This window comes from Bufo bufo, chromosome 4 (genome assembly GCF_905171765.1).
Source record: "Bufo bufo chromosome 4, aBufBuf1.1, whole genome shotgun sequence".
NCBI lineage: Eukaryota > Metazoa > Chordata > Amphibia > Anura > Bufonidae > Bufo > Bufo bufo.
Window position 1 is genome coordinate 270,389,025 of NC_053392.1, and position 25,377 is coordinate 270,414,401.

Below are 25,377 nucleotides of genomic sequence, written 5' to 3' on the forward strand. Positions count from 1 at the left end.
AGGGGGGCACTATGATGATATATATACAGGGGTCACTATGAGGACATATATACAGGGGGCATTATGAGGACATATATTCAGGGGGCACTATAAGGACATATATACAGGGGGCACTATGAGTGTGGTGTATGTATGTATATATATATATATATATATATATATATATAAAGAAATAAGCACACCGCAGCACATCCATCTGGTGAAAAAGTGGTGGGATCCTTTATTCACCCAGGTAGCGACGTTTCGGTCCGCTTACTGGGACCATTTTCAAGCAATTGCTTGAAAATGGTCCCAGTAAGCGGACCGAAACGTCGCTACCTGGGTGAATAAAGGATCCCACCACTTTTTCACCAGATGGATGTGCTGCGGTGTGCTTATTTCTTTGTCTATTGACGCCTTTGGATCTCGTGTCGACACCGCTGGCACCCAGCATTTTCTACTAGGTGTGCTGCCCTGAATTTTCATCACTATATATATATATATATATATATACACAGTGGGCACTATGAGGACATATATACAGGGGCACTATGAGGACATATATACAGGGGGCATTATAAGGACATATATTCAGGGGGCGCTATGAGGACATATATACAGGGGGCATTATAAGGATGCTGTGTTCAGTGGTGATCTGCGGCCAGTGCTTCCCATTCACCGCTGCAGTCCTGGGCTCTGTCTGTGTGGGTGCTATTGTTCTGGGATCCGCTCCACAGTTTGCTCTCAGCCCTGGCCACAGCATGCTTGCTGCTTGTTTCCTGAGCACTTCCCTAAGGGCCGGCACACGTCACTTCCTGGGCTTTATGGGTTAGGTCATGTGACCTCGCTGACCTATCCTAGCCCTCCTGTGCATATATAAGTGGCTCAGCCCCCTTCCCAGATGCCTCAGTGTCAAGGTCCTTGCATCCTGCTAAGTGTCCTGGTTTCCGCTAGTGTTCCTGACTCGTATCTGCATTCCTGGATTCTGCTACCAGTTAGATCTCTATGTGCTTGCCTTGACTCTCCTGTTGCCGATCCGGATTGCCTGACCTGTATCTGTGCCGCCTGCCATGACCTTTTGCCTGTCTGACTACGCCTCTGCCTCATGCTTTGGTCCTGCACCTCTGGTACCTTTCTCAGGTACCTCCTGGTTCGCCTGGACCAGCTGCCTCGTGTGCCTATCCTCCTCAACAGGTAGCAACCTGGTGTTCCCCTCAGAAAAGTCTATCCCAACCATCAGGGGTACTGTGAAGATCCAGGGGTTCACTTAGACAACGCCCTTAGAGGAGGTAGGACACATGACACAGTGGGTTCAGACCCGCTGGTTCATGACAATGTGTACAGGGGGCACTATGAGGACATATATACAGGGGGCACTATGATGACATATATACAGGGGGCACTGTGATGAACACCACACCTCGCTGCTGCCGGACGTCAAATACGTAGAGCCAGCGAGATACGGTATGTTCACTGGTTACCAAGGCATGACGTTACGCCCTCCTGAATGAGCGGGTAAGGTCAGCTTGGTACAGTGTTCACAGACTCCTTCTGACCACACGGGCACAGAGAGAGGCAACAAGCTGAGAGAGCCTTTTCACTGCCACAGTGAAACAGCACGTTCTCAGCCTGGTTATACTGCCACCAGTTTCTTGTTTGATATAAGCCCGGTCCGCTAACGGGATTATATAGGGTAAGAAACCAAACAGCAGTAGCGTATAACTAGGCCAAAACACGGACGTGGGGATTCGTGATCGAGATACAAGACAGCACACGATTAAATTATATATTTAATCGCCTTAAGGGCTCACTAGATTTAACACTATACACACAAAGAATATATACAGTGGTCTGAGGTTACAAATACAGATGGCACGGTACAAACAGGGTTAAGCAGAACAAAAGTCAGTTTACCAGGTATAGGAGTCCTTTGAGTTGTGATGAGTGCTTAGCTGTTGTCACATGTGACCTCTCTTCAGAGAAATACACGCCTGCTTGCTGGCACAAGCCTTTTAACCTGTAGCCGGCCCCTCTCCTCTCGGCCTCTGGGAGGGGTCCACCCCTCTCTGCTCGGCTGGCAGCACATGAGCCACAAAACCAATTAGGGCTCATGGCTCCAGACCAGAATGTCACAGGGAGGTGGTTCTGAGACCAATAGATCTGCCTGGGTTTCGCCTACCAGTAGAGTCCAAGCATGGTACTGTTATTTGGTTTCTGTGGGGAGATATGTATATCTCCCCTCCCTGGCATCCCACCACCAAACTATGGCCACAGGCCTGTTCATCGTGGCCACAGGGACACAAATATGCATCTTGTTTATGTCTGTGATGGACGGGCGATTCATAATTCCTTATGAATCGCCGGTTCCGTGATGTCTGATAATGTTCATTGAACTGGGAAATGGCCTAGACCCCCTGCAGAGGTTTTTCCTGTCCCATTAGCTGGGTTCCTGGCTGGCTGAATGGAGGTGAGAAATTGTAAACGACGGTGGCCTGCTAAAGGTTCTCTGCCATATGGCTGGGCATTGAAGCAGGGCCCCCCTGTGGAGTTCACTACCTCTGCTCTCTGACAGCTGATGGTTGGTGTGGTAACATGGCTGACAATGAACAATAATCCATATTCCTCACAGGCACTATTAGGATATATATACTGGTGGCACCATGAGGACATATATCCAGGGGGCACTATGAGGACATGTATACAGGGGACACTATGAAGACATATATTCAGGGGGCACTATGAGGACATGAATACAGGGGGCACTATGAGGATATATATACAGGGGGCACTATGAGGATATATATTCAGGGGGCACTATGAGGACATATATTCAGGGGCACTATGAGGACATATATACTGGGGCACTATGAGGACATATATACTGGGGCACTAAGAGGACATGTATACAGGAGGCACTAAGGGGGCCAATCTCCATTCAAATCAATGATAAACTGATTCTGCAGTAGAAAACATCACCGAAAAATCCACAACAAAATCTGTGCAGATTTTTTCATAGCTGTATCCACCGCATAATCAGTTTACCATAGGATAACATGGTAGAAGTCTTGATGATGCAGATTTTCTTGCAGAATTTTCCGCAACGTGTGAAGGCACCCTAAAAGTGACAATAAACCTTAGGTAGCTGTTTGCTAAAAGCAATTCCGCCTAAGCCCCGCAAACACATGCATGCTGGGCTTGTTTGTTCTGAATAGTGAGAGCAAAAGAACCAGACATGTTCAAATGTGACTAGGCTACTTTCACACTAGCGTTTGGAGCGGGTCCGTCTGATGTTTCATCAGACGGATCCGCTCCTATAATGCAGACGTTTGCATCCGTTCAGAACGGATCCGTCTGCATTATAACTTAGAAAAATTTCTAAATGTGAAAGTAGCCTGAACGGATCCGTCCAGACTTTACATTGAAAGTCAATGGGGAACGGATCCGCTTGAAGATTGAGCCATATGGTGTCATCTTCAAGCGGATCCGTCCCCATTGACTTCCATTATAAGTCTGGACGGATCCGCTCGCCTCCGCACGGCCAGGCGGACACCTGAACGCTGCAAGCAGCGTTCAGGTGTCCGCTCACTGAGCGGAGCGGAGGCTGAACGCTGGCAGACTGATGCATTCTCAGCGGATCCGCCTCCACTGAGAATGCATCAGGGCTGGACGGCTGCGTTCGGTGCCGCTTGTGAGCCCCTTCAAACGGAGCTCACGAGCGGACACCTGAACGCAGGTGTGAAAGTAGCCTAAGGGCTCTTTCACACCTGCGTTGTTCTTTTCCGGCATAGAGTTCCGTCGTCGGGGCTCTATGCCGGAAGAATCCTGATCAGCAGGGCCGCTGATAGAAATCATGGGGCCCCGTACAGCATACATGACGGGGCCCCCTTCAGCTCCACCCCCTGATCCCTCCTTCAGCCACACCCCTGGCCCCGCCCTTGGCCCCTCCCCAGACGCCGCCTTGAAACAACATGCAGATTTGTCTACAAGTGATATTTATGGCGCTGGGGGGTCGTCTGTGAATGGCGCTGTTATGGAGGGGATCTGTGAATGGCACTGTTATGGAGGGGATCTGTGAATGGCACTTTTATGGAGGGGATCTGTGGATGGCACTGTTATGGAGGGGTCTGTGGATGGCACTGTTATGATGATGCTGAGTGTGATGCTGAGTGTGCACATACATAGCCACCAATCATATCCCGCCCGTAAGGTGACTGATGTGCTGGGGGGCCCTGTAGGCTCATAGAGGACTCAGGAGTACAGTGAGTAGGAGGAAAGCACATTGTCCTCCTGAGTCCTCTATGAGCCCACAGGCCCCCCCCAAAAAAATCCCAATGCTTGCTGCTGCCTTCCCCCATCAATGTACACCAATATATGACTCACTGAAGTGAGTACTCGTGCCAAGCCTGCACGTAGGATGAAACACCAAAGAAAAAAGGCCAGCACAGAAATGAATATATGATTAATCTTTATTATGGTCTCAAACCAGGACCAGAAGTAAAAATACAGATAAAATACAATACATTGTAATGTATTGTATTTTATCTGTATTTTTACTTCTGGTCCTGGTTTGAGACCATAATAAAGATTAATCATATATTCATTTCTGTGCTGGCCTTTTTTCTTTGGTGTTTCTTCCCCCATCAAGAATACCCATCCTGATACACATATATGAACTTTTTATTGTCAGACCTCTTACTGTATGTGGCACACAAGTCTGTTTATTCCATCCCCCGGGTTCTATGTCCACTGACCGGAGCGGTCCTTCCTTCATTATGGGCCGGGGTGGGGGGCTGCACTCACTGGCACACTGATGATTTTTCTTGAGGGCGGCAGTCAGATGGCGGGCACTCCGTGCTTGAGCCTGCGCTGTTCCTGCTGTGCCAGCTATACACTGGCCAATCAGCAGCAGGATCTTTGCGCTGCTAAAAGCTGATTGGCCAGTGTGAAATGCAGATGAGCGCAGGCTCAGCCTGGAGGAGGGAGGGAGCCCGCAGCCCGGAGGTCAGACAGGGAGGGGTGGCGTGTCAAGGGGGGGCCCGGGGTAGGAGCCGGAGGTAGGAGCTGGGCTCGGGAGTCGGCAGCCCGGGCCCCCCTGCCAGCCGGGCCCGGTACAACTGGGCCAGCTGTACTGGCCTATCAGCGGCCCTGCTGATCAGGATTATCCTAATGCATTCTGAATGGAGAGAAATCCGTTCAGGATGCATCAGGATGTCTTCAGTTCCGGAACGGAACGTTTTTTGGCCGGAGAAAATACTGCAGCATGCTGCGCTTTTTGCTCCGGCCAAAAATCCGGAACACTTGCCGCAAGGCCGGATCCGGAATTAATGCCCATTGGAAGGCATTGATCCGGATCCGGCCTTAAGCTAAACGTCGTTTCGGCGCATTGCCGGAGCCGACATTTAGCTTTTTCTGAATGGTTACCATGGCTGCCGGGACGCTAAAGTCCTGACAGCCATGGTAAAGTGCAGCGGGGAGCGGGGGAGCGGGGGAGCAGTATACTTACCGTCCGTGCGGCTCCCCGGGCGCTCCAGAGTGACGTCAGGGCGCCCCAAGCGCATGGATCATGTGATCGCATGGATCACGTCATCCATGCGCATGGGGCGCTCTGACGTCATTCTGGAGCGCCCCGGGAGCCGCACGGACTGTAAGTATACCGCTCCCCCGATCTCCGCTCCTACTATGGCAACCAGGACTTTAATAGCGTCCTGGGTGCCATAGTAACACTGAAAGCATTTGGAAGATAGTTCCGTCTTCAAACTCTTTCAGTACACTTGCGTTTTTCCGGATCCGGCGGGCACCTCCGGCAACGAAAGTGCATGCCGGATCCCAACAACGCAAGTGTGAAAGAGGCCTTATTCGTCAGGTTGTGACAGATTCGGTGGGGGAGATTTATCAAAACTGGCGTAAAGAAAAACTGTCTTAGTAGCCCATAGCAACCAATCAGATTCCACCTTTCATTTTTCAAAGCTCCTTTGGAAAATGAAAGACTCAATCTGATTGGTTGCTATGGGCTACTAAGAGAGTTTTCCTTTACACCATTTTAAAAATATTCTTCCCCAGTGGGTTTGACTGACATTCGTCTAATGTGTTTAGTCATCTTCATAAAGGAAATCTGTACGATTCTCTTGTATAGATCTCACTCACTCTGGCACACGATATACGAGTGTATAAGCTGCGGATTGTACGCCACGGAATTGTGGGCAGAAAATCTGCAGTATTTTACAGTAGCAGAAAAGTGGATGAGATTTAACCATATGTTATCCACACTCTGTGCGGATCCACAGGACGTCAATTTATGCTGCAGATTTCGTCCATGGATTTCACCCCTTACAATGAATAGAAGCGTAATCTATCTGCATTTATTATGGGGATTATGATGCGTATTTGATGCTGATTTTCTGCAGCAGAATACGTCCCATGTCCCTAAAACTGCACTGTGCAAATAAGCGCTCTTGAGGTGTTAACCAGTGAATCTACAGCCCCAAGGATGTATATTCTAGAATATTTACACACGGCAGACTTGCTGCAGAAACTTCCGTCCAGTTTACCTGAATGAGGCCTGCAAAATCCATGGCCCAGGCCTGCTAATCCTGAAGATGGCGCAAGCTTTAGGACAGACTATCTAGACCTGCTCCAGATTTATCACAGGGGCCCAGGCTGGATGATAAATCCCTTTCTCTGACTCTGTACCAAATATTGGCTGGTGCACTTTCAGATGGATTTTCCAGAATCTTTCAGAATTGTGGCACAAAATGGTGCATCTTAGGCCGGCCCCCTTTACCAGAAAGCCCCACCCCCTTGCTGAGCATGTAGGGAAACAACGTAGAAACCCAATTTGCGCCACTTTTTAGACAGCTTTTTGGTGCACAAACATTAGTAAATCTAGGCCCATGTGTTTTCCACCAAAACAGACCCATTCCGATGAATGCAATTTATTTTTATAGACATTTCTGCAACACCTCTGTGGCATGGGAATAAAAATAACCGCTCGCAGCAGACAGCCTGCTTGTTGCCAGTTTCCAGGCAGCAACTGATTTTATTTTTTTTATCTGAACAAACATAAAAAAAATGCATTTTCCAAAACTGCAGAACTCTACATGCGCTGAGTATAAAACCCACTTTACTAAAAGGTAGAGCTTCACTTCAGACAATATATATATATATATATTTCATCATATGTCATCAGAATACCCTGCATGTGCTGGGCTGGGATTTACTAAACCTGACACTGATGCATACATAGTTGAGAAATAGAATTTCAAAAATGTCCAGTTCATATAAACAGCTTGGGAATGCACAACAACATAGCAATCTGCATATCCAGACTCTCTCTCTATATATATCTATAGTGTGCGAGTGCACGTGAGTGCGTAAGGGTGTATAGATGGATTTTATATATATATATGTTTACTATTAATTTAGAACATTGTGTTGTGTGTGTGTGTGTGTATATGTATATATATACAAACAGTGATGGAGATTTATCAAACTGGTGTAAAGTAGAACTGGCTTAGTTGCCCATAGCAACCAATCATTTTCCACCTTTCATTTTTCACAGCTCCTTTGCAAAAAGAATGGTGGAACCTGATTGGTTGTTAGGGCAACTAAGCCAGTTCTACTTTACACCAGTTTGATAGATCTCACGCCAGTATGTGTATATATATATATATATATATATATATATTACAATACAATATTCTAAATAAATAATCTCTTTCATTTCTTTATAGTAATATAGAAATATTAATATAAAATGCGCTTGGTCCATATGATGGCAATGATCATGTGAACAGTTACAAAAATATTAATAAAGAATATTAAGAATAATAATGCAAAAAATATATGGGCAGAACTAGAAAACACCTCTTTTTTGTTTTCTAACCCTGGACAGCATTTTGAGAAGGACTCCAGCTAAGGTGATAATCATGATCTGTATTCTGGTGGCATCTATGGCACATGTTAGGAGCCTGGACACATGCTAGGGTGGACCACACACTGATACAGGAGCTTCCTGTGCCCACAGAAAAGAATAGGACAGAAAGAGCTTAGTCACCACAACACTGCCATTAACCAGCTAGCTGCCGGGCATCCCTGCCCTGTACACACGCCTGATAGAACTATCAATACTGCAAGTCACAGGTGAGGATGGAGCAGTAAGCGTTAGGATGCATATGCCAAGTCATGCCCCTTACCAGCTATCCTGAGCACTGCCCTCTCTGCCGGGTCCAGCACCGCTGCCCCCGACGTCTTCCTTTTGCTCCTCTCATGCCGGGGCAGGTTCCAGGGCAGGGTATCTCCCGGGGCAGGGGAAGCAGATCCTGATTTCTGACTGTAATCCTCATCATCCGAGAAGTCAGCGGAGGAGGACATGGAGCAGCGATAGGACGCGGTGCCCGAGCTCTGAGGAGACAGATAACAGGTATCACACAACATGGCCAGGCTGTACCCACTGCGTGCCAGGCGATCGCCGCCACTCACCATGGTGTGACATTCAGGAGGTCGGTGACTGCTGAGAGGATGAACAGGAAATGATCCCAACAATCAAACGATCTCCTCTACAGCCAGCAACTGCAACCAAGCCTACCGTGTTTACAGCATAGCGTCTGGCGCCCTCTGGCGGACAGCTTCCACAGGCGCAGGCTACTCCTGAGGAACACGTCTCTGCCCAAGGAGGGTGGCTGCTTCCTTTGTTGTGATTTCTCGAGGCTTCATACCCCAGCTCACATCCCACTTAGAGATCCTCTCATATCCTGTCTGCAGGCTGCAGACAATGGAGGAGCTGCAGAGGCCAGGAGCTATATATACAGACGAGCTCCAGGAGCTGCCCCCTGTCCAGACAGCTCCAGTAAACACATGTTTCATCTCACTTTATAGCCTCTGTCCTGGCATTGCTCCTCATTAAAACCAGAGGAATGCTGCCAGTTCTGGGCAGCCTGGCACAGGGCAAAGAAGGATGTGAGCTTGCACAGGAGCTGTCACTTTTTATCTGATTATTCTGACACCTGTTTAAGTAGCTTCAGACTGTCATGACATAGAAGGAGCTGTGCAGAAACAAATACTAAGGGTACAAGCAGTCAATATTTATATAAAGGGCACCCTGGGCACTGTCCAACATGCAGGAGCACACACCAGAGCGGTGGAAATCATTCCTTACCATCCCAGATCTTTCCAGGCAATGGTTCTTTTCTAATGTTTTTCTTTTGCTATTACAAACTGTCATCTTGAGGACCACAAATACAGTCATCCATATAGACATGTGATGCATGCGGGTAGGAACGTCATCCTAGATATCCTTCCTAATGAACAGCCATTTTCCATGCACTTCTGCTTAAAGAAACTATGGACATGATGAGATAGGGAGTAATGTCACTGTGAGTCATACAGAACGCAGCACACGCCATCCTATCATTCTTCATTAAAACGCTGTAACATGACAAAAGACCCAAAATACAGTACAAACTGGAAATGTGAGCAAGCCTCATACACAGGGGCGGACTGGGAACTTAAAGTGGCCCTGTAAAAAATACTAAATGTGGCCCCGTTTTGTAGTCTGGTCCAAGTTGATGGAAGGCAGGGCCAACACAAATAGGCGTGGTCAGCAATACCATATTGTGGCACATTATACCACCCCAACAGAGCTAAATACCACAGTCCACCACAAATACTGCCAGAAGCACAAAATATAACCCCAAAAGGCTCAGGTAGCCCCCCTGGGCATCAGCGCATCGGGAACTTTCCCTGTAAGGTCTATGGCCAATCCGCCCCTGCTCATACATAATTTACTTGACGGGGTATTGGTTATTACCCGCTCGCCCCTCATGATCAGTCACCTACTAACCCTTGACTCACTTACCACAAGCCCCAACCTTCTAAACTGGCCCCGTCAGAACCCCAATAAGACACGGACACCAAGTTGGATTATATCGGCCACAGCAGCCGTTTATTGAAAACATATACATGAATAATTAACCTTTTATTTCCCACAAAACATCCCCATAAGATATAACCAACTTAATTCACCTGAGTAACACGGGGGAGGTCCTGGAAGCCCCAAACCTCGGAATTTTCCCAGTATCCTTTTTGAGCCGACTTGCCCCCAGCCGTTAAGCACCAGCTCAGAGGCACCACTGACGGCTCGCCCAAATTCCGCCACAACCGACCACCAGCCATAGGAGTCCAGCCCCAACCGTGGGGCCCTCCCATCCTCGTCACCTGAATCTCTCCAACTTCAAGGACCTCCCACCGCCACAGCCGCCGTGACAAAATAAATAACATTTTATTTTACTTATTCATTACACGATCACCCCACTCCGTCCCCTCCCCAACCCCCCCCATCTGACCCAGGCTCTGGAACCTGAACAACAAGGGTGGGTGGGTGGGAGCTCCGTTCTATCCACAAAATGGCCTCCTTCATCCCGGGCCCTCACCTATTTAACCCCTCGTTCCACCGCCCCCATAACTTAAACTGACCAATCCCTCCCCAGGGGCTCCCTCAAACCAGCCCCCCGTCATGGTCGCCTCCCCCCAAGGCTGCGCCCCCAGTCCGGCTCTGTCTTGACGGGGTATTGGTTATTACCCGCTCGCCCCTCATGATCAGTCACCTACTAACCCTTGACTCACTTACCACAAGCCCCAACCTTCTAAACTGGCCCCGTCAGAACCCCAATAAGACACGGACACCAAGTTGGATTATATCGGCCACAGCAGCCGTTTATTGAAAACATATACATGAATAATTAACCTTTTATTTCCCACAAAACATCCCCATAAGATATAACCAACTTAATTCACCTGAGTAACACGGGGGAGGTCCTGGAAGCCCCAAACCTCGGAATTTTCCCAGTATCCTTTTTGAGCCGACTTGCCCCCAGCCGTTAAGCACCAGCTCAGAGGCACCACTGACGGCTCGCCCAAATTCCGCCACAACCGACCACCAGCCATAGGAGTCCAGCCCCAACCGTGGGGCCCTCCCATCCTCGTCACCTGAATCTCTCCAACTTCAAGGACCTCCCACCGCCATGAACGCCCATGCTTGACACCTTAAGCATGTGCGTCCCTCCACATCCGCAAAGCTGTCTCAATGCCTTCCTGTATTGCCAGACACCACATGTCAATCCCCACTGCGTTCAAATGAACGCCGTCAGACCGCCAAAAAGCTCCAACCCCTTTTTCCAGCTCGGTATGCCGCACTACCACTGCCCCATTCCTTGCCATAAACCGCCCTATTGCCCGGTTAGCTTTTATCCTAGCCTTGTTTATCCCTTCCACTGAACGCGCCCCCCTCCACACCTTGCGGGGAACAATGTCCGACCAAACGGAAATAAGACCCGGGAACAGCGCCCACAACCGGAGTAGATCGAATTTAACGTCCTTCACCAACTCCCGCAACGGCCGCGCCCCCAAATCGTTGCCCCCCACGTGTAACACCAACACATCCGGCACCCTATCCAACCTCACAAACTTGTGGACCTCAGGTAGCACGCCCCCCCCACACCATACCCCTACGCCCCAACCATCTTACCACCGCCACCGACCGGTCAATCCCCAACTGTTGTCCATCCGGCCGAACCGCTGCCCGGATGGCTCCCCAGAAAACATAGGAGTGACCCATTATCCAGATCAGCGCTGGGTCCGAACCTGCAACGAAATATCAATAACAAAAGCATACCGTGCGGGATGAGACAGAATACAATGCAATATCACAACCGATCTAGACGAATATATGATCTAAAGCGAATCGATTCCCACCTTCCTATCCGCATGATCACATCCTGCCCCAATCCGCGTCTGGCCGCCTCCGTCGCAGCCCCAATTCTGAAAGAATGGCTAGAGTAACCCCCAAGCGCTAAGCCCAACTGCCCTAGACACCGCTTGAAGACCGCCGTGAACTGGAAACGGGAAAGGAAAGACCCGTCCGCATGCACTAAGAGAGGGGAATTCATCCCCACCACCGCGACCCCGTACTCCCTCAAGCAACATACCGGACACATTGCGCAACCCGGGACCGCAAACAAAACAACCTTCCGACCTCTCCCTTCCACATCAGTTTTTGACCGCCTAATACGAAACTCCACCCTGTCCTGAAAAAGGTCTACATCATCCCTAAACAAACCACCCTGTTTCTTAACCGACGGAGAAACCAACTCGCCCAAACGCAAGGCCCCAAAAAATGCCAGCGAAAAAGCCAACCGAAACAAACGTAACTCCCACGGCGAGGCACAAACGTCGACTAGTTGATCCCCCAGCCTCAACAGCAAAGCAAAAGACACCGGCCTACGGTCATCCTGCACTGACTGAGAACGCCGCCAACCCTTCAAAGCCCTCACCACCAGAAAAGACTTGGTGACGTCTGGCAGATTCCTAAGACGAAAACCGAAAGCCAATCCTGAAACACAACTATTAATCCTAGCGACAGACCACCCCTCCTCTCTACAATGCCCAATGAACAATAGCAAGGGAATCTCAAAGTCATCCGACACAACAGCCAACCTGGCCTTCCAATCCTCCCAGCATTGCCATGCCCTATCATATGTGTCCCACGTACCGGGTGCAAGTGAAGCCCGTATGAGACCCGCTACGGTGTCTCCAGAAGTTCCCACAGGCCACTCGGGCAGTCCAGCCCGCGCTCCTCTGCCCCCGGGGCCAGCTGGCGGAAACGCTCCCACTGTGAACGAGAGAGAGCATCAGCAATACAGTTATCAACCCCTGGTACATGTACTGCTACCACCCAAGCATTGAGTGACAAGCACTCCAGCACCAGCCTCTGTAACAGACGCACCACCAACGGTGAAGAAGCTGACAACCCGTTAATCGCTTGCACCACCCCCAAGTTGTCACAATGGAAACGAACCTTCTTGTTCCTAAACTCCTCCCCCCATAACATTACTGCCACCACAATGGGGAACAATTCCAGCAACGCTAAATTCTTGACCCAGCCTCTCTCCACCCAGGTATCAGGCCAACCCCCCGCACACCACTGCCCCCCACAATAGACCCCGAAACCGCCTCCCCCTGCCGCGTCAGAGAAAAGGTCAAAATCAAATGAGTCTACCGCCTCACCCATAAACAGACCTCTGCCATTATAACACTCCAGAAACGATGCCCAAACTTGCAAATCCGCCCTAAGCTCCTTCCCCAATCTAATAAAATGGTGCGGCGCCGCCACCCCCGCCGTTGCCGCCGCCAAACGCCTACTAAATACCCTACCCATGGGGATAATCCTACAGGCGAAATTCAGCTTCCCCAGGAGTGACTGTAGGCTCCGCAATTGGATTTTCTGCAGTCGCCTCGCCCTGTCGACCTCCATTTTCAAGTCCTCAACCTTGTCCAAGGGCAGCCTACATTCCATCCTCACTGAGTCAATCACTATGCCTAGGAAGCTCAATTCCGTGGTCGGCCCCACCGTTTTCCCTGCCGCCAAGGGAACCCCAAAAGAATCAAACAACGCCTCCATCGTGTGCAACAGCAAAGAGCACACCCTGGATCCCGGGGGGCCAATACATAAGAAATCATCCAGATAGTGAATAAGTGATTCACATCCGGAGGAATCCACTACCGCCCATTCTAGAAAAGAACTGAACTTCTCAAAATACGCGCAGGACAACGAACACCCCATTGGCAAACAACGATCAACAAAAAACTTACCCTCCCAAAAACATCCCAACAAATGCAGGCTCTCTGGGTGCACCGGCAACAACCTAAAAGCTGACTCAATATCTGTTTTCGCCATCAACGCACCCCTCCCAAACTTCCTAACCCACTTCACTGCCGCATCAAACGAGGTATAGACTACCGAGCACAGCGTCGGGTCAATACCATCGTTGACCGACGATCCCTTAGGAAAGGATAGATGTTGAATCAGGCGAAACGTATTCGCCTCCTTCTTTGGGACCACCCCCAGAGGCGACACACGCAAGTTCTGCAAAGGTGGTTCCAAAAACGGGCCAGCCATCCTTCCAAGTCTAACTTCCTTCTCTAACTTTTTTGTCACCACATCAGGGTGCTCCCTAGCCGACTGCAAATTCTTCTTAAGCAACACAGGCCCCGAAGGAACAAACGGAATTTTAAACCCCCCCAAAAAACCTTCCCGCAACAATTGCGCAGCCTCCCTATCCGGATATCTAGCGAGAAACCGGTCCATCTCTCCCAGCCGCACTGGCGTCTCCCCCTTTTCCAGAACTCTCACCCCCCTTCTGTCTTGCCCCTCTAAAACAGCGCGTGGCTCCGTGAGACCCACCACAGGTGGAGCATTCGTGCTTAAATTTGCACTTGGCTCCAAATTTACACCCCCCTTCATTGAATAAAAAACACAACCCCTTCGCAGATGCTGCCGCGAATCCGGATTGTCCCCCTGCCCCTGATTCACTCCGAAAGGGCTGACCCGACCGAACCGGCGCCGTCACTTTGAGCCACAAAGCGATATCCTTGTGGTCCCATTTGATGCTAGGGCGTACCGCCTTCCGCTGCCTAAACTGTTCGTCGTAACGCAGCCAGGCCATACCCCCATACACCCGGTAAGCTTCCCCAATAGCATCGAGGTAACAAAAAAGCGCGGAGCAGCACTCCGGCGCCTTCTCCCCTATCACACTGGCCAATATCGCGAACGCCTGCAACCAGTTTGGGAACGTCCGCGGTATCAGGCGGTGCCTACGCTTCTCCTCGTCCTCCCTCTTACCCTCATCCTTCCGCGCCCTATCCAAATTGAACCTGTCCAAAGGGAGTAAGGAAAATATATCCACATACTCCCCTTTCCAAATGCGCTCCCTAACCTCCTGCTTCAAATGTGCCCCCAACGGGCCTTCGAAACAAACATAAACTTCCCCCTTAGCCCTATCGTCTAACCGCATTCCATCCTCCTGATCAGACCCACCTACCTGCGTCTGAACGGACGCCGAAGTCCCACATGAAACCACCGTGGGTGCACTCGAAGCTGGCGGCCCCCCAGCGACCGCCCCCACACCCCACGCCGGCAATGGCCCTGACGCTACCGCCCCGCCGACGCCACCCCCCAAGCCCCCCACCGGTAACACGGGATTCCCTGCCGCCCCCAAATTTGCTAACAACCCCACCAAACCCCCCAAGAGCTGGCCCAGTCCCTTACTCAAATCCGACTGAGACCCCCCAGCCCCCCCAGACACTAACTGACATAAAGGTCCCCAAGGTGCCTCACCTGGCTGCCTGGGTGCTGTGACCCCATCAGCCGAAGGTCCTGACTCCCGCCGCTCGGTCCTCTGAGACGGTCCTGGCACAGCGAGCTCCCACGGATGTCCCCTGGCCGGGCTGGGGCCAGGGACGCGATCTTCCGGATCTTCTCTGGAAACGACTTGCCCAGCGACGACCTCCTCCTCGACTTGCCTGGCCGCCGAGGGCCTGCTGCCAAGGTCCGCAGCAGCCCCGCGCCCTCTGGAACACTGCTCTGGCTGAGGGGCCTCATCCACATCAGGATCCTGGAGAGAGCCCGCCGTTCCTGGTCCCGACCACAAGGTGGCGCTGCTGCGCTGCTGAAGAGGCCTACTGAGGCCTGCCTGAGGGCTCCGCCTCCTGGCTGGATTCCTTCCACGTCTGGACGCCCGGGAAGGAGCTGCACCCGGCGCCTGCAGGCGTGAAGGGTCCTGAAAAGCAGGGCTCCGTCTGCGGCGCTGAGCCCTAGGGGAGGCCATATCTGGGCTGAGGCGCGCCGGCGGCCGGGCCCGCCGCGGCCGGGATGCCCGTGGCTGAGGCGAAGCGGGAGCCTCAGCCGCCCCTCTGAGCAGCTGCTGGACCTGCTCCTGGAGCCAGCCGGGTCCCCGAGCAGCTGCTGCCGACCTGAGATCCGACAGGAGTGATTCCACGTCCATGATAAATGTAAGTGCGCACGGAGTGTAGGTGTATACAGCTCCGTTCTATCCACAAAATGGCCTCCTTCATCCCGGGCCCTCACCTATTTAACCCCTCGTTCCACCGCCCCCATAACTTAAACTGACCAATCCCTCCCCAGGGGCTCCCTCAAACCAGCCCCCCGTCATGGTCGCCTCCCCCCAAGGCTGCGCCCCCAGTCCGGCTCTGTCTGTATATGTTATGAGCAGATATTTTGGAGCTATTGTTATGCAAATGACCCCAAAGAATCAAAGACCAGGCTTTTACCAATCATATTCCAATCATCAAAACGAAATCGGGGATTGGCATAAGAAAACCCTCATAGGCAGTACAGAGACTAGGGTTGCTTCGATACCAAGTTTTGATTCGGTTTCGATACCATAAAAAAGTATTGCAATACTCGATACCATTCGATACCACGCAAAAAAAATATAAAACAACAAAAAAAGCTGCGTGCATTCCGCATTTTATGGAACGTCCGGCCCATAATAGAACAGTCCGATCCTATTGTTTGGGGGGACAAGGTGACAAAAAAAAATGGCGAATCGCGCAGTTTTTTTTTTTTCCTGTTACAGCGCTCACCGCATAGGACATTTTTTTAAAATATTTTAATAGTTTGGACTATTCAGACGTGGCGATATGTGATATGTTTATTTATTTATTGTTTATATATTTTATATTTAACCACCTCCGGACCGCCTAACGCAGGATCGCGTTCCGGAGGTGGCAGCCCTGCGCAGAGTCACGCATATATGCGTCATCTCGCGATGGGCGAGATTTCCTGTGAACGCGCGCACACAGGCGCGCGCGCTCACAGGAACGGAAGGTAAGAGAGTTGATCTCCAGCCTGCCAGCGGCGATCGTTCGCTGGCAGGCTGGAGATGTGTTTTTTTTAACCCCTAACAGGTATATTAGACGCTGTTTTGATAACAGCGTCTAATATACCTGCTACCTGGTCCTCTGGTGGTCCCCTTTGTTTGGATCGACCACCAGAGGACACAGGTAGCTCAGTAAAGTCCCACCAAGCACCACTACACTACACTACACCCCCCCCCCGTCACTTATTAACCCCTTATTAGCCCCTGATCACCCCTGATCACCCCATATAGACTCCCTGATCACCCCCCTGTCATTGATCACCCCCCTGTCATTGATTACCCCCCTGTAAAGCTCCATTCAGATGTCCGCATGATTTTTACGGATCCACTGATAGATGGATCAGATCCGCAAAACGCATCCGGACGTCTGAATGAAGCCTTACAGGGGCGTGATCAATGACTGTGGTTATCACCCCATATAGACTCCCTGATCACCCCCCCTGTCATTGATTACACCCCTGTCATTGATCAACCCCCTGTAAAGCTCCATTCAGACGTCCGCATGATTTTTACGGATGCACTGATAGATGGATCCGATCCTCAAAACGCATCCGGACGTCTGAATGAAGCCTTACAGGGGCATGATCAATGACTGTGGTGATCACCCCATATAGACTCCCTGATCACCCCCCTGTAAAGCTCCATTCAGATGTCCGCATGATTTTTACGGATGCACTGATAGATGGATCCGATCCGCAAAACGCATCCGGACGTCTGAATGAAGCCTTACAGGGGCATGATCAATGACTGTGGTGATCACCCCATATAGACTCCCTGATCACCCCCCTGTAAAGCTCCATTCAGATGTCCGCATGATTTTTACGGATGCACTGATAGATGGATCCGATCCTCAAAACGCATCCGGACGTCTGAATGAAGCCTTACAGGGGCATGATCAATGACTGTGGTGATCACCCCATATAGACTCCCTGATCACCCCCCTGTAAAGCTCCATTCAGATGTCCGCATGATTTTTACGGATGCACTGATAGATGGATCCGATCCTCAAAACGCATCCGGACGTCTGAATGAAGCCTTACAGGGGCATGATCAATGACTGTGGTGATCACCCCATATAGACTCCCTGATCACCCCCCTGTAAAGCTCCATTCAGATGTCCGCATGATTTTTACGGATGCACTGATAGATGGATCCGATCCGCAAAACGCATCCGGACGTCTGAATGAAGCCTTACAGGGGCATGATCAATGACTGTGGTGATCACCCCATATAGACTCCCTGATCACCCCCCTGTCATTGATCACCCCCCTGTAAAGCTCCATTCAGATGTCCGCATGATTTTTACGGATGCACTGATAGATGGATCCGATCCGCAAAACGCATCCGGACGTCTGAATGAAGCCTTACAGGGGCATGATCAATGACTGTGGTGATCACCCCATATAGACTCCCTGATCACCCCCCTGTCATTGATTACCCCCCTGTAAAGCTCCATTCAGATGTCCGCATGATTTTTACGGATGCACTGATAGATGGATCGGATCCGCAAAACGCATCCGGACGTCTGAATGAAGCCTTACAGGGGCGTGATCAATGACTGTGGTGATCACCCCATATAGACTCCCTGATCACCCCCCTGTCATTGATCAACCCCCCTGTCATTGATCAACCCCCCTGTCATTGATCACCCCCCCTGTCATTGATCACCCCCCTGTCATTGATCCCCCCCTCTGTAAGGCTCCATTCAGATATTTTTTTGGCCCAAGTTAGCAGAATTTTTTTTTTTTTTTCTTACAAAGTCTCATATTCCACTAACTTGTGTCAAAAAATAAAATCTCACATGAACTCACCATACCCCTCACGGAATCCAAATGCGTAAAATTTTTTAGACATTTATATTTCAGACTTCTTCTCACGCTTTAGGGCCCCTAGAATGCCAGGGCAGTATAAATACCCCACATGTGACCCCATTTCGGAAAGAAGACACCCCCAGGTATTCCGTGAGGGGCATATTGAGTCCATGAAAGATTGAATTTTTTGTCCCAAGTTAGCGGAACGGGAGACTTTGTGAGAAAAAAATTAAAAATATCAATTTCCGCTAACTTGTGCCAAAAAAAAAAAATTTCTATGAACTCGCCATGCCCCTCATTGAATACCTTGGGGTGTCTTCTTTCCAAAATGGGGTCACATGTGGGGTATTTATACTGCTCTGGCATTCTAGGGGCCCCAAAGCGTGAGAAGAAGTCTGGTATCCAAATGTCTAAAAATGCCCTCCTAAAAGGAATTTGGGCACCTTTGCGCATCTAGGCTGCAAAAAAGTGTCACACATCTGGTATCGCCGTACTCAGGAGAAGTTGGGGAATGTGTTTTGGGGTGTCATTTTACATATACCCATGCTGGGTGAGAGAAATATCTTGGTCAAATGCCAACTTTGTATAAAAAAATGGGAAAAGTTGTCTTTTGCCAAGATATTTCTCTCACCCAGCATGGGTATATGTAAAATGACACCCCAAAACACATTCCCCAACTTCTCCTGAATACGGCGATACCACATGTGTGACACTTTTTTGCAGCCTAGGTGGGCAAAGGGGCCCATATTCCAAAGAGCACCTTTAGGATTTCACAGGTCATTTACCTACTTACCACACATTAGGGCCCCTGGAAAATGCCAGGGCAGTATAACTACCCCACAAGTGACCCCATTTTGGAAAGAAGACACCCCAAGGTATTCCGTGAGGGGCATGGCGAGTTCCTAGAATTTTTTATTTTTTGTCACAAGTTAGTGGAAAATGCTTATTTTTTTTTTTATTTTTTTTTTCATACAAAGTCTCATATTCCACTAACTTGTGACAAAAAATAAAAAGTTCCATGAACTCACTATGCCCATCAGCGAATACCTTGGGGTCTCTTCTTTCCAAAATGGGGTCACTTGTGGGGTAGTTATACTGCCCTGGCATTCTAGGGGCCCAAATGTGTGGTAAGGAGTTTGAAATCAAATTCTGTAAAAAATGACCTGTGAAATCCGAAAGGTGCTCTTTTGAATATGGGCCCCTTTGCCCACCTAGGCTGCAAAAAAGTGTCACACATCTGGTATCTCCGTAATCGGGAGAAGTTGGGGAATGTGTTTTGGGGTGTCATTTTACATATACCCATGCTGGGTGAGAGAAATATCTTGGCAAAAGACAACTTTTCCCATTTTTTTTATACAAAGTTGGCATTTGACCAAGATATTTATCTCACCCAGCATGGGTATATGTAAAAAGACACCCCAAAACACATTCCTCAACTTCTCCTGAATACAGAGATACCAGATGTGTGACACTTTTTTGCAGCCTAGGTGGGCAAAGGGGCCCACATTCCAAAGAGCACCTTTCGGATTTCACAGGTCATTTACCTACTTACCACACATTTGGGCCCCTAGAATGCCAGGGCAGTATAACTACCCCACAAGTGACCCCATTTTGGAAAGAAGAGACCCCAAGGTATTCGCTGATGGGCATAGTGAGTTCATGGAAGTTTTTATTTTTTGTCACAAGTTTGTGGAATATGAGACTTTGTATGAAAAAAAAAATTAAAAAACAAATCATCATTTTCCACTAACTTGTGACAAAAAATAAAAAATTCTAGGAACTCGCCATGCCCCTCACGGAATACCTTGGGGTGTCTTCTTTCCAAAATGGGGTCACTTGTGGGGTAGTTATACTGCCCTGGTATTCTAGGGGCCCAAATGTGTGGTAAGGAGTTTGAAATCAAATTCAGGAAAAAATGAGGAGTGAAATCCGAAAGGTGCTCTTTGGAATATGGGCCCCTTTGCCCACCTAGGCTGCAAAAAAGTGTCACACATCTGGTATCCCCGTACTCAGGAGAAGTTGAGGAATGTGTTTTGGGGTGTCTTTTTACATATACCCATGCTGGGTGAGATAAATATCTTGGTCAAATGACAACTTTGTATAAAAAAATGGGAAAAGTTGTCTTTTGCCAAGATATTTCTCTCACCCAGCATGGGTATATATAAAATGACACCCCAAAACACATTCCCCACCTTCTCCTGAGTACGGAGATACCAGATGTGTGACACTTTTTTGCAGCCTAGGTGGGCAAAGGGGCCCATATTCCAAAGAGCACCTTTCGGATTTCACAGGTCATTTTTTACAGAATTTGATTTCAAACTCCTTACCACACATTTGGGCCCCTAGAATGCCAGGGCAGTATAACTACCCCACAAGTGACCCCATTTTGGAAAGAAGAGACCCCAAGGTATTCGCTGATGGGCATAGTGAGTTCATAAAACTTTTTATTTTTTGTCACAAGTTAGTGGAATATGAGACTTTGTAAGAAAAAAAAAAAAAATCATAATTTTCCGCTAACTTGTGACAAAAAATAAAAAGTTCTATGAACTCACTATGCCCATCAGCGAATACCTTAGGGTGTGTACTTTCAGAAATGGGGTCATTTGTGGGGTGTTTGTACTGTCTGGGCATTGTAGAACCTCAGGAAACATGACAGGTGCTCAGAAAGTCAGAGCTGCTTCAAAAAGCGGAAATTCACATTTTTGTACCATAGTTTGTAAACGCTATAACTTTTACCCAAACCATTTTTTTTTTACCCAAACATTTTTTTTTTATCAAAGACATGTAGAACTATAAATTTAGAGCAAAATTTCTATATGGATGTCGTTTTTTTTTGCAAAATTTTACTACTGAAAGTGAAAAATGTCATTTTTTTGCAAAAAAAATCGTTAAATTTCGATTAATAACAAAAAAAGTAAAAATGTCAGCAGCAATGAAATACCACCAAATGAAAGCTCTATTAGTGAGAAGAAAAGGAGGTAAAATTCATTTGGGTGGTAAGTTGCATGACCGAGCAATAAACGGTGAAAGTAGTGTAGGTCAGAAGTGTAAAAAGTGGCCTGGTCTTTCAGGGTGTTTAAGCACTGGGGGCTGAGGTGGTTAAAATTGGGAAAGGGGGTGATTTATACTTAATATTAAAAAAAAAAAATACTTTTTTTTTTTTTTTACTTTTTATTTAATAACAATTTTCCCCCTTAGGGGCCAGAACCTGGGATCTTTTATTCTCTTGTCCTATTCACCCTAATAGAGCTCTATCAGGGTGAATAGGACTTCACACTCTCCCTGCTGCCCTGTGCATAGTACACACAGCAGCAGGGAGATTACCATGGCAGCCAGGGCTTCAGTAGCATCCTGGCTGCTATGGTAACCGATCGGAGCCCCAGGATTACACTGCTGGGGCTCCGATCAGAATCTGCCACTGCCACCAATGAGGAGGGAGGGGACCCTGTGGCCACTGCCACCAATGATTTTGATATTGGGGGGGTTAAGTGGAGGGGGCGCAACGCGCCACCAATGATTTTAATACTGGGGGGGAGGGCGCACTGCACCACCAATGATAATATAATTAACATTTAATACAGGAGGCGGGTGCTGCACCTGAGGGGTTAACTGCCGCTAATTGCAGCTCCCCGCCAGCACCCGCCTCCGGGATTTGTATTAAACATTTACTTTCATTGGTGGCGCAGTGCGCCCGCCCCCCTGTCCTTATTGGTGGCAGCGGCAGCAGCGGAACATGGGGAGGGAGACTGCTTCCTTCTCTCTTGTGCTGCTGAGGAGAACACGGAGCACGCTGATAGTTCTCGGATACCAGACTGCGCAATAGCGAAACCTAGTATCGAAAAAAGGCAAATTCTGGTATCGAGGACGATACCAGGTAAAAGTATCGATTGAGTACAAAAATTCGATACCCGAAACAACCCTAACAGAGACTACAACTAATAAGAGCCAAAACCTAGTAGATGTCATTTAAACTATACAATGATGTGTAAAATGCATAAATATACTGTTTTAGCGCTCATACACACGAATGTATTTTCTTTCCGTGTCCGTTCCGCTTTTTTTGCAGACCGTATGCAGAACCATTCACTTCAATGGGTCCGCAAAATAAACGGAAGTTACTCCGCGTGCATTCCGTTTCCGTATGTCCGTATTTCCGTTCCGCAAAAAATAGAAGATGTCCTATTATTGTCCACATTACGGACAAGGATAGGACTGTTCTATGAAGGGCCAGCTGTTTTGTTCCGCAAAATACGGAATGCAAACGGATGTCATCCGTATTTTTTGCGGACCGCAAAATACATACGGTCGTGTGCATTAGGCAGCTTTCACACTGTCAGTTTTAGGTCAGTTTTTGGTCAGTGATTTTCAACCAAAAACACAGAGCAGGAGCAAATCTTTTCTTTATACCGTATCTCTGTATAGGCTCCACTTCTGGTTTTGGATCTGATAAAAACCACTGATCAAACACTGACTGTGTGAAAAAGGACTAAAAGGGGTTTTTCGGGATTTTTTTTACTGATGAACTTTCCTCAGGATAGGTCATCAGTATCTGATCGGTGGGTGGCTGACACACAGGACCCCAGCCGATCAGCTGTTGGAGAAGGCAGTGGTGCTTCTTTGAGAGCCGCCCTTCTCTCTGCTTTCCCTAGGCCAGTGATGTCACTTTCATTGGTCATGTGGCCTAGGAGCAGCTCAACCCCATTCCAGTCTACAATGTACGGCACTGTGCTTGGTAAGCTGCAGCTCACAGGAGTACCAATGACTTCTCAAAACAGCTGATTGGCATAGGTCCCAGGTGTCAGACCCCCACCAATCAGATACTGATGACCTATCCAGAGGCAATTTACTCCAAAATCTAGGTGCACTCGCATTCTTAAATTTAGGCCTGTCCGTTTTTTTCTCACTTTTGGCAGGTGTACAAAATGCATCAAAGCGGCTCACACTGTCTAATAGATTTGGTGAATCTTGATAGGCATGTTAAACACTTTTCTTTATGCTACCTCATGGTTAACATACTTTAGATCAATATTTTGCCCCCAAATTTTGCCTAATTTAAGCCTAATCTGTCTAGTGAGGCCCAAAAGTGCTTAAAACACATAATAAATGTGCTGCAAATTGAGCTAGAATTCTGGTGCATTTAGTTTAGTAAATCTCCCCCAATATTTGTATATTGATCTGCATCAGAAGAACGCACCTCTCAGAGCTGTAAAGATATATTAAAACATTAATCAGCACAAAATATTAGCAGACTAGGCTAAAGCTACCCAGAGACTAATGCGAGCATTGAAGTAGCATTACTAATCTGTAATCGCGATGCTATGTCATAACACAATTTTCTGGATTTTAGGCAAGAGGCACATTGCACTCACGGCAGCTTGTGGGTCACAACACAACCACATTAACCTTCATTATGTTGGGAAGTAGTACATTGCACAGCTGAATTCACCTTGTAGCTCAAGTCCTACAGAGTTGTATGAAGCAGGAGTGTGCAAGCTCAACACATACAATTCCTGTTCACCGTGGATGTGCTGGTGATGAGAAACAGGGGTATCATGACCCCCATACTAGTAGTCATTGGAGCTCCATGGTCCTGTGAGTAGGTAATAAACCCTCTAATCATATCAAATCTTTCAAAAACTGGATATCTCAACTAATGCCAATATTTTCAGTAATGAATTAAAAGAATAAATGTTACATTCTATATTGTTACTTTTAAAAATATAATGGCAGCACGGTAGAAACATACAGATTCTTCTTAGGGCCCTAGAGCCCTGTTGGTATGTACAGTGGTGCTTGAAAGTTTGTGAATCTATCAGAATTTTCTATATTTCTACATAAGGGCTCATGTACACAAACCAGCCAGTTGTTCCGTGCATTGGGGACCGCAAATGGGCATCAGTGCGGCTGCCGCAGACAGATGCAGGCCCATTCAACTTGAAAGGGTCCATGATCTGTCCGCACCACAAAACAGAACATGTTCTATATTTTTGCGGTGCAGAGGCACGGAGAGAAACTACAGAGTGCTTCCATGGGGTTCCATACTTCGGTTCTGCGCTGCTCCTCCGGGTTGCGGGCCCATTCAAGTAAATGGGTCCACTTCCGTGATACAGTGTGCACACGGCCAGTGCCCATATATTGCGGACCCGCAATACGGGCATGGCTGGGCAATGGCCGTGTCCATGATCCCTAAATTTGACCTAAAACTACATTAGATTTTCACACAAGTACTAAATGTAGATAAAGATAACGAAATCAAGCAAATGAGTAAATAATATTAGACTTCGTCATTTATTTATTGAATAAAATCATCCAATATCACATGTGTGAGTGGTGAAAGTATGTGAACCTTTAGGATTAGAAGATAATTTGAAGGTAAAATTTAAGTCAGGTGTTTTTAATCAATTGGATGACTATAATGTGTGAGTGGGCAACCATTTTATTTTTTATAAACATGGATCTATCAAAGTCTGTTCTTCACAGCACGTTTGTGGAGATGTATCATGGCACAAACAAAGGAAATTTCTGAGGACCTCATAAGAAGAGTTGTTGATGCTCATCAGGCTGGAAAGGGTTGCAAACCCATCTCTAAAGAGTTTGGACTCTACCAATCCACAATCAGACAGATTGTGTGCAAATGGAGGAAATTCATCACGAAAAAAAATATATAAAACATCCTGCACGATATGATAATGAATGTTGCGGATGTACATGGCTACATTTATACAATCACAGAAAATAATGCACTATAATAATAGATGCAAGCATAACATATGGACTAAGCCCTCACTCTATTGATAAAATGGGACACTTGGTCAATACATTTTGATCAAAACACATCTAAGCTCACCTACTAA

The 25,377-nt window shown here is 48.1% G+C and overlaps 1 protein-coding gene and 1 long non-coding RNA gene across 13 annotated transcripts in view; one reads left to right on the forward strand and one right to left on the reverse strand.

Moving 5' to 3' along the window:
* DST (dystonin) overlaps nt 1–25,377 on the reverse strand; it is a 572,762-nt gene that overhangs the window by 460,314 nt on the left and 87,071 nt on the right. For 11 of the 12 annotated variants that reach the window (XM_040428594.1, XM_040428595.1, XM_040428593.1 and 8 more), the window contains exon 4: nt 8,172–8,379. In XM_040428594.1, the coding sequence (XP_040284528.1) occupies nt 8,172–8,379 (208 nt within the window). Of the gene's footprint in view, nt 1–8,171; nt 8,380–8,457; nt 8,574–25,377 lie in introns of those variants that run through there. The other variant, XM_040428585.1, reaches the window with a different exon arrangement.
* On the forward strand, nt 1,202–21,879 carry LOC120998094. Its single transcript, XR_005778299.1, has 3 exons — nt 1,202–1,315; nt 8,826–8,834; nt 21,868–21,879. It is a non-coding gene; the product is annotated as an uncharacterized LOC120998094 (long non-coding RNA).